The sequence below is a fragment of the Macrosteles quadrilineatus genome, unplaced genomic scaffold (assembly GCF_028750875.1).
Source record: "Macrosteles quadrilineatus isolate MER2022 unplaced genomic scaffold, UCM_ALF_1.0 Scaffold_3__2_contigs__length_128488019, whole genome shotgun sequence".
In the NCBI taxonomy this organism is placed as follows: domain Eukaryota; kingdom Metazoa; phylum Arthropoda; class Insecta; order Hemiptera; family Cicadellidae; genus Macrosteles; species Macrosteles quadrilineatus.
In genome coordinates, this window is record NW_026542596.1 from 102,963,765 (window position 1) to 102,978,592 (window position 14,828).

The 14,828-nt window shown below is 37.9% G+C and overlaps 1 protein-coding gene across 2 annotated transcripts in view; it reads left to right on the top strand.

Annotated features, from left to right (window-relative positions):
* Positions 1-14,828, top strand: part of LOC128990964 (ubiquitin carboxyl-terminal hydrolase 48-like) — a 109,599-nt gene that overhangs the window by 71,338 nt on the left and 23,433 nt on the right. For both annotated transcript variants that reach the window (XM_054413646.1, XM_054413648.1), the window contains 3 exons: positions 1,021-1,080; positions 1,636-1,764; positions 9,774-9,902. In XM_054413646.1, coding sequence (XP_054269621.1) covers positions 1,021-1,080; positions 1,636-1,764; positions 9,774-9,902 — 318 coding nt within the window. The remainder of the gene's footprint in view (positions 1-1,020; positions 1,081-1,635; positions 1,765-9,773; positions 9,903-14,828) is intronic.

The following is a 14,828-nucleotide window of genomic DNA, read 5'->3' on the forward strand; positions in this document are numbered from 1 at the left end:
AAGTTGCATTTAAATTGTATTTTAAACTCCTACCAAACGGACACTTTTGTTTAGTCAATGTGCTATTTGAAGACTTCATGTAAACTGTCCCTTTACTTAACAAGTTAAGAACAATTATGTATATCTTAGTTTATGAGTTTTTATCTTTGCTAAGAATTCCATCAAAATTATCACAAAAGGCAGCAAATATCATTATAAATTAATTATGTAACGTAAGTTTTAAAGAGGCGGTGAATCACTACTGAAGCTCCGTGTGTAATATTTTTCTCGCGTTAAAAAATGAAGTGAAAAATAACATGTACTAACGCAGCATTTTTTTGTAAGCGACGAAATTACCGAATTTACTTCGAAAATTACGCCAATCAATACTGTATCTTGATGACACTCGCTCGCTTATAGCATTGATTTGAATACTGCTACTAAACTTTTCGTCCCATTGTACTCTTTTCAGTATGTTTCGGTTTTTGTTTAATGTTAGCAGTTGACTGGGGTGTGATCGAAATACTTCTCTCATACTTTCGACTACATTTTAAAGGCACAACTCTTTGGTTATAACAACAGAGGACAGAATGCTGTTTACGATAGCACGCTGTATTTCGTATTGATAATTTCAAAAATATTAAAATAACAAACAAACACATAACACATGACTCCAAATAGTTACCTAAAAGGATCCCATCTCTAGCATTTCTCAGCTCAGTCATATAGTAAATATGCTAATGAGTATGTTAAATAACTTTTTATGATAAACCAATCGCCCAATGAAATCTGCTTTGAATGTCCAAGAAAAACACAATAATTAAACACCCCTTATTGATTTGGAATTGGTAAACTAAGTGGTATTCAAACACGTTTTTGCAGTAAGTATAGGCTCCAATCAATATTTTCTCAAATGTTTACCAGTTCTTAAAGAATATTCTCCACTGAAGAGATTAAGATGGACACAGTAAAAAAATTACTTTTTTAATGATTCTATACAATTAAATTTTAGTTATTCCATTACATGTCTCTTTGTTTCAGCCAATAAAGAAAAAGCCAAGAGTTGAAGGATCGACTTCCCCCATTCCTCCAGAACTAAAGGTAAGAGACTTGCTCTATTTGTGTTAGGTTTTCTTATTCAAAAGTAAAACTACCATAGTTACAATATCGTTTATGTCGTTTGAATTGTCTTTCGTCAATGGATTTAAAGCCTACCTAAAATAGTTTCTAGCAAAACACATTCACCGTTTGGAACGTAATCAGAGTGTTAGTGAAATGCAGTATTTTGATTGGCTATTATAATAGTCTTCTGTGTTACCCCAGACTACGTGAAGAGACGAGTAAAAGTTAGCAGACGAGTTTTTGGAATCAAACTAACCCACCTGGGGCCAGTAAAGGGCTCCATGAGAAACTCCCGGCGAGTTTCAGCTCAGGTACATTACTGTCCGGGGCCTTCATCTTGAGATTCTAGAGATGTGTGTACTGATGTTAGAAGCTGTTAAAAAAGTACATTCGTAATATCGTACAATATCGTTAATACATTTTTGAGAAAAACACGTAACTACAGTACATATGGCCCAATAATCTCGATCCCGACACATATTTGATAGATTTGTTCTGCTGTGTGGTGATTGTGTGTGTCATCATGTGTTGCAGAAAGCTATGAAGACCGCGATGCCACCCGGAGACGTACGGAGGAGCTCTCGCAACCGCAAGATACCGGGACAGAAGAATGTTCAATTCACGGTGTCGTCTTCGCTGACTCTGCGGGAGCTCAAACAGAAGGTAGGACCTAGGAGTAATGAATAGAATAATATTGCTATCCTATAAAGTATACCCACTTCCAACAATTGACATTTAAAAACTTCCTTACAGAATGTTCTGAAAAATCCCTGTTATAGGTTTGTGAGAAATGTATTTTAGGTTCTGCTAGTTTGTTACTGCTTGGTGAGATGACCTTACGTATTTCCATATTTGTCAGTCGTGTATCTTATTATAGTCTGTAAGAATGGATAATAATATAACAGATTTTCATGCTTTTCCAAGTGTTATGTATACATGTAACATTTCGTACTGAGAATTAAAACACCAATAGTTTACAGTTAACACTTCAATAGTAATAAATACATACGTGATGATAGAGTAAACATAACAATTGCGAAGTCCCTTGAATGTAGCTCAGACTGGAAAGCGCGACTGGTTGACTTTACCTGTAGGATAAGAACAATGGAGGCAGCGCTGATGAAGACATTGAACTTGCGAGTAAACACTGGCCATTAGGTTGTCATTGGGCGCCGTAAACAGGCACATTTCAATCTCGGCCGGGCCAGCGTCGTAAACCGCCGCGAACAATGCGTAATCACAGGCACCGCGGACACCGCCCCGATAATAGTTTTAAATGAAACACGATCGTCTTCCGGTCATACTCGGGGCAGCGAGAGTCGTAAACGCGGGAAAAGCGCCACTTGGCGGCCATCCTGGCGTGCTGATTGGCTGGTTAGTAGTGTCTGTCTGAGGTATAGTATGTATATTGGCTGGTTAGTGGTGTCTGTCTGAGGTACAGTATGTATATTGGCTGGTTAGTGGTGTCTGTCTGAGGTACTGTATGTATATTGGCTGGTTAGTGGTGTCTGTCTGAGGTACAGTATGTATATTGGCTGGTTAGTGGTGTCTGTCTGAGGTACAGTATGTATATTGGCTGGTTAGTGGTGTCTGTCTGAGGTACTGTATGTATATTGGCTGGTTAGTGGTGTCTGTCTGAGGTACAGTATGTATATTGGCTGGTTAGTGGTGTCTGTCTGAGGTACAGTATGTATATTGGCTGGTTAGTGGTGTCTGTCTGAGGTACTGTATGTATATTGGCTGGTTAGTGGTGTCTGTCTGAGGTACAGTATGTATATTGGCTGGTTAGTGGTGTCTGTCTGAGGTACTGTATGTATATTGGCTGGTTAGTGGTGTCTGTCTGAGGTACAGTATGTATATTGGCTGGTTAGTGGTGTCTGTCTGAGGTACTGTATGTATATTGGCTGGTTAGTGGTGTCTGTCTGAGGTACTGTATGTATATTGGCTGGTTAGTGGTGTCTGTCTGAGGTACAGTATGTATATTGGCTGGTTAGTGGTGTCTGTCTGAGGTACAGTATGTATATTGGCTGGTTAGTGGTGTCTGTCTGAGGTACTGTATGTATATTGGCTGGTTAGTGGTGTCTGTCTGAGGTACAGTATGTATATTGGCTGGTTAGTGGTGTCTGTCTGAGGTACAGTATGTAGATTGGCTGGTTAGTGGTGTCTGTCTGAGGTACAGTATGTATATTGGCTGGTTAGTGGTGTCTGTCTGAGGTACTGTATGTATATTGGCTGGTTAGTGGTGTCTGTCTGAGGTACAGTATGTATATTGGCTGGTTAGTGGTGTCTGTCTGAGGTACTGTATGTAGATTGGCTGGTTAGTGGTATATGTTAGAGGTACAGTATGTAGATTAACTGGTTAGTGGTGTCTGTCTGCGGTACAGTATGTAGATTGGCTGGTTAGTGGTGTCTGTCTGAGGTACAGTATGTAGATTGGCTGGTTAGTGGTGTCTGTCTGAGGTACAGTATGTAGATTGGCTGGTTAGTGGTGTCTGTCTGAGGTACTGTATGTAGATTAACTGGTTAGTGGTGTCTGTCTGAGGTACAGTATGTAGATTGGCTGGTTAGTGGTGTCTGTCTGAGGTACAGTATGTAGATTGGCTGGTTAGTGGTGTCTGTCTGAGGTACAGTATGTAGATTGGCTGGTTAGTGGTGTCTGTCTGAGGTACAGTATGTAGATTGGCTGGTTAGTGGTATATGTTAGAGGTACAGTATGTAGATTAACTGGTTAGTGGTGTCTGTCTGCGGTACAGTATGTAGATTGGCTGGTTAGTGGTGTCTGTCTGAGGTACAGTATGTAGATTGGCTGGTTAGTGGTGTCTGTCTGAGGTACAGTATGTAGATTGGCTGGTTAGTGGTGTCTGTCTGAGGTACAGTATGTAGATTGGCTGGTTAGTGGTGTCTGTCTGAGGTACAGTTTGTAGATTGGCTGGTTAGTGGTGTCTGTCTGAGGTACAGTTTGTAGATTGGCTGGTTAGTGGTGTCTGTCTGAGGTACAGGATGTAGATTCGCTGGTTAGTGGTGTCTGTCTGAGGTACAGTTTGTAGATTCGCTGGTTAGTGGTGTCTGTCTGAGGTACAGTTTGTAGATTGGCTGGTTAGTGGTGTCTGTCTGAGGTACAGGATGTAGATTGGCTGGTTAGTGGTGTCTGTCTGAGGTACAGTATGTAGATTGGCTGGTTAGTGGTGTATGTCTCTGGTACAGTATATAGATTGGCTGGTTAGTGGTGTAAGTCAGAGGTGCTACTAATTGGCTGGTTAGTGGTCTCTGTTTGTGAGATTAACTGTTAGTGCCAAGAGAATTGGTTTTAGAGATATCCTCGGCAAACGAGTGTTATGTCACATTTGTGTTTCTAATTTAATATAAATCGGTTAATCTCAGTCGAGTAAATATCTAACTCCATAGAACGGTACAACTTACCCATTTTGATAAGCTAAAAGCTATCCCAATCTCCGGAGACGACGTGGTCAGATGTGAGGATAACACCAAACATAGAGAGTCTAAGAAGGTTTGAAACATTCACAAGTTAATTACCCGCTTGTTCAGTATCCGCTAAAGTCCGTTTATTCCCTCACAAGGGGAATTATCACGATCGCGAGGAATTAATAAAGTAGAAGGGCCGATTAAGGGGCTGCAAACCTTTGTAATGGGTTTTACAGAGCTGCGCTCACTCGCCGATTCTATCTGTTTGGCCTCTGTAATCCATCTGTATGCGGTTTGAAACTGAATTAAAAGGAATTTATATATCTTTAACCACGACAGTGCGAGTTCTTTAGCCTATCGTTGTTATTTATTATTAGGTTTACGTGTGTTTATAATGTTAGGGATTTCTCTTTTTTGAACAGAATGTAAATGTAATATTGTCTAACATTTAATAAGTTTTGTAGCGTTTTTATGATTGAAATATATAAATAATGCCTTGAGTATTTCACTTAAGCTTACGGTATGATACTATCACTTTGTACTTGAAAATACCCCACACCTTTGGCCTAAGCGAGATATCCAGCCATAGCTTGTACCTCGGGACATTCAAAACAACGTCATTTTACTCCTGAATAACCTAAACAATCCTTGATTGTGTTTCTTCGGACTCATCACTCGTCGTACCAAATGTACTGAATACGAATGTAGAATTAACAGTGTCACTCCATTAGTCTCGGCCCACAGAGATAAGCAAGTCGCCGGTGTGGACGTGAAGGCTGATTATAATACTGAAGAGGTGCAATAGAGTTCCCGGACTACGACAAATCGACCACATTTGTTACCCTTTGTATCAGTTGTGTCCGAAATTGAGATCATTTCCCTCCCCCTCGACCCCGGCGGTCACTCTGCCTAAATGTCTTCCTGTCGCTTCCGGCAATGTTCCACTTCCGGCGCCATTTTTATTATTTTGACAAGACATGAGGGTCGTCAGGGTTGGACGCGTCTATGTCTGTGTCTTGCGTAAAAATATTATGTCTGTGGTATTTGTTATTTTCTTAAGATTTTAATGCCTTTCACGCTAACTTCAATGCTTATTTTGTACGCTTCCTATTATATAAATGGCTGATTCGTACGATATCCCATAATATTTCATCCTGATTTTTATGATTCATTGTACTCTGTAAATTGTGATACTTGATGTGTATAATTTCCCATGGTCTTCCATTCAGATATTTTTATGATTGCCTAGAGTCTTCCGTAAGTTGTAATGCCTGTTTTATTGTTACGCTTGTATTTTCCTAAAATGACTGTAGCTCATCCCCATAGTGCTAGGCTATGTATATTTTCTTGTCTATCTATGATTCCCCAAAGCTATTTCTATTCCTAAATGTACCTTCTTTCTATAATTTCTTATATGAGTCTCCTTTGCATTTATGTATTGGTTTTAAATATCCTACAGGTTGTCGTTAAGCGCAAATAAAAAATAACACTTGGGTTTGAAATTTACATATGTGGTGAATTATATATGTTTGTATGCTTTGCCAATAGGAATCAAGGGGGGTCGCCGGAATTTTTTCCCCCTGGGCAAAGCTGGCGTCACTATGACGTAGTAACCTGAGTGGCCAAAAGTTTGTTCGCGGCCGGAATTTTACCCCCGCGGATTAGGAAGTCTAATGAAAATAGCCAGAGCGTGATTAATTAGATTAGAGATAAAAACCGGAATTTTACCCCCTGTCCATATAACTAGCGTGTAGACAACTAAAGATGTACGGGCCGGATTTTTACCCCCGGAATTTTATCCCCTGGCCGATTTTAGAAATTGAATGATTGATTTTCTTATTTCTGTTTTTAATTAATTGTATGTATTTCATTATTTAGTAGGCTATCTTTATTTATTTTTTTTGTAAAGAAATGTTCGAAAAAATTATCATTCAGTTGATTGTTTATACGTCATATTAACCAACTGTTGGCTTCAAAGATCGAATCCTAATACTAGAATCTCAAAAAATAAATTAATATAGGCTAGCTACTTAATAATAAAATGTTTACTATTAAACTAAAACTGAATTAAGATAATTAACCATTCTCACTAATTTATATATCTGGCCAGGGGGTAAAATTCCGGGGGTAAAATCCGGGGGTAAAAATCCGGGTGGTACACTCTAGGTTTTATAATTTGATGTGTTCTGATTAAATTCACAACCGTGAATATATATGTTTAATTCCGCGTTTAATCCATCGAGCTGATGTCGCGAAACCCAAAGTTCGCGGCCGGAATTTTACCCCCTGGTTCGTGACGTCACGTTTGTCCAGGGGGTAAAATTCCAGGGGGTAAAAATCCGCTACCTCTCAAGGGGTGTCGCCGAATTTTGTTAAATTCCAATAGACAGACTTAAAAATATAAGAAGATATTGTTTGAAACAAATTACTTAAGGTTACTTTTCTCAAGTCTCCCAAATGTGTCAGTTATATATTAGTTGCTTCTGTGCCATACAACCCGGGGTCATTGTTCTATTTGGAACAAATTAATTTAACCATAGGATTAATTGTACTTAGTCGTGACCAAGTGAAATAAGTGTTATTACTGTATTACAATTAACATTTGTTTGGTTCCGTCGAGTTTTATAAAGTTCTACCATGTTACATTTGTTATAATGTTTTCGTATCTTTTCGCCGACCTAAGCATTTTTTGTCCACCTCCAGTAAATCCGAAGATGAATACGCATTATCTGGCGGAGCCGGAGACCCTCATTAGCAAAACTTTTCTCCCTTGTGCGACAAAACGTCGCAAAGGTGGCAGCGGCAGAGGAGGTTTTTGTCCTTATGACTAATGCTGAGACTTATCTCGCGTCCGGCTAATTTAGCATACACTTGCTAATAGCTCGCCGTTAATCAAAGTTTTGTCCGAAACAGCCGCGCGGGGGAGGTAAGACTGACCCTTGGTTTTTGTCTCGGACTGATGGAAGCGTTATGTTTAATTGTTGCTCCTTGCTGCGCCTGACGCCGCATTTGTAACTCGCGCTTTTTGCGTCTTGAACAATTTGACTAGGATTTATCGGGGTGGACGCACGGGGATGTTTTGCACCCCCTCCCCCTCCCCCACTGGTGTGGTCAAGTGAAGAACGGCGACGTAACTGCCCCCCCCCTCTGATCTAATTGGGGTAAGTCGCTGTTTACGTTGGCCGGACCTGATAGCTCGTATCAGTCAAGTGATTATCGCGCTTTTGTTTACGAAAAGCTTTTTGCTCTTAGGGATTTCTTTGCTGTGTTGAGCTCTTTGTTGGCTGTGAAGAGTTTGATTCTTTTACGTATATACGTAATTGAACCTACCTTGAATAAAAAGTAAATCGGTCCCGGGCCCATGAGACCTTCGGTAATAGTATATTTCCGATTTCGTAAATTCGCTGAAACATATGAGGTCCTCATATGTTTAAGCGAACTTACTAAATCAGAAATAAGCTATTACCGAAGGTCTCATGGGCCCGGGGCCGATTTACTTTTTATTTTGTGGTCCCCAGAGGCCAAAAACACCATACGTTCAAATTCATATACATATAATATATTTAGTTATTCGTATATGTGTGCGTTAGCATGATGACTCGAGCAAACCCAATATGATTTTGATGAAATTCTATACAAACGTGTAAATATACGTTTATTCGAACGAGTTCGCGAACCAGCACGATCGGACTTTGAGAACGGGGGTTTATGGGTTAAAAATTGGGGTTTCCCATTTTTTACTCTAACAAATGAAATTTCTCAATATTTTTTAAAACCATTTCGTAGAGCTTAAAACAAGAAACAATGTCGTATACTGAAGTGTCATTTTACGGTATGCATAACAGTTACGGAGAAAAACAACCTGTTTATTTAAAATGCCCATGTTATTATTATGGAAAATTAATAAACTGCTGGTGTAGTGTCTATGGATATGTCATAGTCAAATTTGCCAATTTTGCTTATTTACTGCTTATTTACACTAAAACAACGACGTTAGTTAAAATAATGTTGATTGTATAGTATACAATCAACATTATTTTAACTAACGTCGTTGTTTTAGTGTAATTGGGAGAAATAGTGAATAATATTGTACTAACTGTCTAATGAAATGGTTATTTTTGTAAAGAATTATCTGTATGCCGTGAAAGAATGTTGAGAACTAATATTCATTTGCGACTGAGCTTTGATCGACCCCGACTTTTAATACACAATTTGCCAACATTCAAATTTTTAACCATTTTTGATTAATTTCCCAGATGTCATAGGAAGACGACGCGACGTCTTAATCCTCTAAACTAATCCTAATTCATTTTAAATCAACGCTGTAAATACATTTACGAAAAGATTTACTGATTAATGCAAGAAATGTTCAATTAAATGATTTTTTAGCGAATTTCCCTATAGGGAAGTAGCTATTACCGTAGGTCTCATGGTAAGACCTAAGCCCGGGACCGATTTACTTTTTCATTTTGATGTCCCTAGAGGCCAAAAACACCATTCGTTCAAATTTTTATATATCTATATATATATATATATATATATATATATATATATATATATATGTGTGTGTGTGTCCATCCGCACGATAACTTGAGTAATTTTTGTCCGATTTTGATAAAATTTGGTTTGAAGGTGTAAGGCGGGATAAACTTGAACGAGTTCGCGAACCAGCATGATCGGACTATGGGAACGGGGGTTTATGGGGGGTTTTATGGTGTAAAAATAGGTTTTTCCCATTTTTGACCCTAAAAACACGAAATTTCACAATTTCTATTTAAACCATTTTGTAGAGCTTAAAAAAACCAATAATTTAGTATATTGAAGCGTTATTATGCGCCTATTTGTTACGGAGAAAATTCAAAAAAATTGTAATTTTGAAATTCCCATGTTATTCTTATGGAGAATAAGTCAACTGTTGTAGTTTGCTTGTTTATGAACATATTTTGATCGATTTTGGAAAATACTTTTATTTCTTACTAAACTATTATCAATTTATAAAAAAAATCTTTTTCATCCTCCCTGTTGCAGCAAACCTAAGTACTCGTTAAACTTATTCTATTTAAATAGGAAATAAATGTGCTATTTTTATGGAGGCATTTTAGTGTAAATCCAATCAGGTTAATGGAAATTCGCTTAGTCTGCAGGTTTGCTGCGGCGGGGGTATTTTAGATTTACTGCAATATGATTTAAATAGCGAGCTTTGGTCGGTCTAGTTGTCCACTACATGTTTGTGTGATGTTCTGTTCCAGATCACCAGCCAGCTGGCTGTGGCGCCGTTTGACCAACATCTTCGCACTTTGGAGGGAAAGGAGCTGAGTGGTGACTACAGCACCCTCTCTGACTTTGGCATCTTACCCAACTCTACGCTACTGCTACAGGTAAATAAAACATATGTGTTGCGGCGCGTGATGTGCCAATGTTTTGGTAAATAATAAAAGAACTAACACTTTAAAAACAAACTATGAATTTATTGAAGTATTAATGAACAAATGATATTAGTGGACTGTATAATTGAACTGTGATGAATAAATTGCTATAATGAACTAATGCGAATGTACTATTGATGAATTAAACTAATGAAATACGTGGAGGGATCTGCCTCACACGTCCTATCCCAAGCTATGCTAAACGAACAATGTCGCTAGATGATACCCTGACAAAAGACTCCTCCCTCACTCAGTATGTGGTTACAGATTTCTAAGAACTGGTGAGGAAGGGTCCGTCCTTTCGCAGAAGGACGATGTTTATGACTGTGTTTAACGCCGACAAGTGACATGAATAGCAGGAAGTACGTTAGAATTTAACAACACATGTGATATGAATTGGTTAACTATTTACTTACAATATTATTTACACTAAGAACATAAATAAAATAATAAACAATCACGATACCAAACATTCTCCCCCCTTGAAAGTGGGAATGCTTTCAACTATTTAAATGTTGAATGATTATAACCTAAATGCAATAAAATTTATATATTACAGTACAAGGGCAATAAACAATAATTACAATTACTGTCCAGACAATTCGATAAAAATGGCAATTGCAATGATATACAATTATAAAAACTTTGACTATTAACTATAAGGTGGAGACTAATCAACTACAGACTTTTACTAATGAATCAATAATAATATGACATAATGTGTAAAATGCTATACAAACATACGATTTATGAAATGTTAAACTAAAGCAGTTTGAAGTTAGGATTAACAAAAATGAAACTCATACTAAAGGCTCAAATTAAATTACTAAAATACTATACACATACATTGATTATGAAATACAATTATAACAACAATGCAACAATTCGATGAACAAAGTACTTGAGCGAAAGAAACACATTTAAATAAATAATGAAAATGACTACTTTGTTTAACCAATTCTAAACACGATTGATTGATACTAATACAAATCATCCAATATTGACCAATGAATACATAATTGCAAAAATTGATATTTTGCATTATAACGTGATATAAATCCTAACCTAAGCTGTGTTGTTAATACATGAATAAATATGCAACGAATGAAATTGAAATTATAAATAAGACGACTAAACAACTACAACTAGACTACCATGAAATATTACTACACTATAAACATGAAGTGCAACACTGATCACTCACTTTCACTCTGATTGACCATTTTGGTTGACACATGACACAATATCACTAGGATCAATTGTGATGGTGCGGTGGTGCCTGGTAGCCGTTTTGATGACACTGTTGCTGTCTTGACTGTGGCCACCATGACCTTGCTGTGGACTTGGGGATGGACGTCGATTGACCTCGCAGTTTCCCGCTTGTGAAGTGGCGGTAGTCTTCTCTGATGATCGCCCGCTGATTATGATGGAAGTTGGAGGCTTGTGATCTCCATGATTGATCCAGTGATCTCACGAGGTTGATTCCGTTGTTAGAATGAGGTGTATCTTCTTTGCTAACGAGGGTGAGGTGACATTGTGAACGTCCTGTTGGACTGTGATTTGTTTTAACTTTTCCAGAAGCGACCCATCCAAGAGATGTCTTCTGAAGAAGTGGTCCATTTTGGTGCAGCCTCATTTGTCCTATGTTCAAGAGATGGAAAAATAGTTCGGCCCCGATAAGCATGTCGATCGGACCAGGTGTGTTGAATTGAAAGTCTGCTAAGTTTAATGATGGTGGTATCTGCCAGTTGTCCGTGTTCATCTCAACACGTGGTAGGTGATGGGTGATTTTTGGAATAACTAGGCAGTCTATTGAAGTCTTGTAAGCTGTGTGTTGAGAATGAAGTTTGCAGACAACAGAGCTAGAAGTGTTCGCCTGTTGTTCACTGATCCCACTTACTATGGTAGACGTTTTGTGTTTGTGCAATCTTAACTTATCTGCCATGTTTTCTGTGATGAAGTTAGATTGTGAAGCTGAATCTAATAGTACTCTGCATTGGTGCTTGTTGCCTTGATTATCTTCTACGTCGACCACTGCTGTGGGCAGTACTACTTGAAGGTTGTCACAGTGAGATGCAAGTGTTGTTGTCATGAAAGATGTACTATGATTGTTTGGTTGTTCTTCTGTAGATTGGTCGATAATGTGAGGATTTTCAGTGTCCGAGTCAAAATGTAACATTGTGTTGTGTTTATTGTTACACACTTTGCAGGCTCCAGCTTGACAGTCTTTAATTTTGTGTGATTGTGATAAGCAATTTATGCACATACCTAGCTCCTTGATACTGGAATACCGGTCTGTGGGCGTCAGTGATTTGAACTCATTACATTGAAATATCTTGTGATTTCCATTGCAATGTGGACATGTTACACTACTGCTGCTGGTAACTAGAGTAGTGTGATGTCTGAAGTGAGGTAGCGTTTGGTTGCTATTACTATGTGGACTACCACTTGACTGCTTGCTATGACTATTGCTTATGGTGTTATGTCTATTGTGATGTAGCATTTTGTTGCTATGACTATATTGACTAGTGGATTGATCGCTATGATTCAAGTCGATTGCTTCTAATGTTTGACATCTAGATTTTAGGAATGTGATGAAATTTGTGAATGTTGGTACATCTGACGATACAATGTGGCTCTCCCAAAGTCTAAGTGTAGGGTGATCAAGCTTCTTGGTGAATGTGAATATCAACAAAGTATCCCAACTTTGCACTGGTTGACCTAGGTTTTCTAGAGCACGTAAATGCTTGTTTACAGAATCTATTAATGATCTTAACTCTAATCCAGATTCCCTTTCAATTTTGCTGATGTTGTGTAGAGAAGCTATGTGATTGTTGATGAGGATTCTTTTGTTTTCAAATCTTTCCTTAAGTAGGGACCAAGCAGTAGTGTAGTTTACTGATGTAACTTCTAAGGATTCTATGACACTGATAGCTGGACCGTGGAGTGATGTTTTGAGGTAATGAAACTTTTGTGTGTCTGTTAGTGACGTGTTGTCATGGACGAGAGAATGGAATATTTCTTGGAACGATGTCCACTCCTCGTATTTTCCACCAAATGTAGGGAGTTTTATAGTAGGCAACTTGACACTAATTGATGAATTATTAGAAACTACCGAGCTAGATGGGGTTGAAATTGGTTGGTTGTCAGTGAGGAGAGCTTCTGCTTGGGCAATCAATTCAAAATAAATGTTTTCAAACGATTCCCTTTCAGCTTCGTGATCTGATTCAGTATCAAGAAGTTCTATGTCTCCTTGTATCTGTTCAAATTCTTGTACAAGTGGTTGAAATAGGGCTAGTCTACTTTTTAATTGGGACACGTCATTATCTACTATTGCATCTACATACTTTTTAAATCTAGTAAGCTTGGCTTTGGTCTGTCCTCGCTTTTGGCATAATGTTTTTAACTGCTGTTCTGTCATATTCTTTGTGTGCAAAGAGACTTGTAAAGAGATGAATGCTTTTTGAAGCTGAACGTGATGAGGTTGATAATGACTTACGGTGCTGCAGCTGTGTTAATCCAATCGGACACTATGTCACTAGTCACTGGTCACTGAGTCACTTGAAGACGAACTGTTCACGGAAGTCGCGATGGAGACGGTTCGTCACGTTCGGACGACGAAACTATAATGCGTACGGTACGATTGTTCCACGCGATCACTGATAAATAATCGCGGCTCGATGGACCATGTTGCGGCGCGTGATGTGCCAATGTTTTGGTAAATAATAAAAGAACTAACACTTTAAAAACAAACTATGAATTTATTGAAGTATTAATGAACAAATGATATTAGTGGACTGTATAATTGAACTGTGATGAATAAATTGCTATAATGAACTAATGCGAATGTACTATTGATGAATTAAACTAATGAAATACGTGGAGGGATCTGCCTCACACGTCCTATCCCAAGCTATGCTAAACGAACAATGTCGCTAGATGATACCCTGACAAAAGACTCCTCCCTCACTCAGTATGTGGTTACAGATTTCTAAGAACTGGTGAGGAAGGGTCCGTCCTTTCGCAGAAGGACGATGTTTATGACTGTGTTTAACGCCGACAAGTGACATGAATAGCAGGAAGTACGTTAGAATTTAACAACACATGTGATATGAATTGGTTAACTATTTACTTACAATATTATTTACACTAAGAACATAAATAAAATAATAAACAATCACGATACCAAACAATATGTGTGTGTAGATTAGACATTCTATTCCGATTAAAAAAGAGGTAGATATAGGGGTTTTGTAGAAAAAATAATTCTGTGCTATCAAACATCAACCCACCAAATATTAATATAATTTTGTAATAACAGAACACTACGTATATTATGATTTAGAATGTACATTCAATTTTAGACTTTTGAAACCCCCAATTTGATTCTCTTGGGAGCCTAAAAAGTCGGAATTGTGTCAAAAGATTATGCTTATTTTTATTTTTATAACTTTAATTAGGCTACTAAAAAATAGCTGATTTTATAAAATACTAGCTGCTGTACCCGTGCTTCGCAACAGGAAGATGTACCATACCGTCCAATCCAAACACTTATTAGTATTATGAAGTATTATGAAACAACAAGTATTATGAACTGTAGGTCCCTTAGTTGCCATTAGCTGTATGGACTATTAATTAACAGCTGTGTCTAAGGAATATGTCGGTCTTAGTCACTAACATTAACAAGACTACAAGATCGTGCCACTCATCCTACACTCATCTCCAGTCATACTTGGCTTAAGATGTCTACTTTGTATGGTCGCCATTTCATTGAAAATTATTAAAGTAAAATATTAAAGTATTAGATCGTTAAGAGCCACCAAATTTGTACAGAAAAGTATGGCGTACATTGTAATTGTCCTACTGTTTACATTAAAA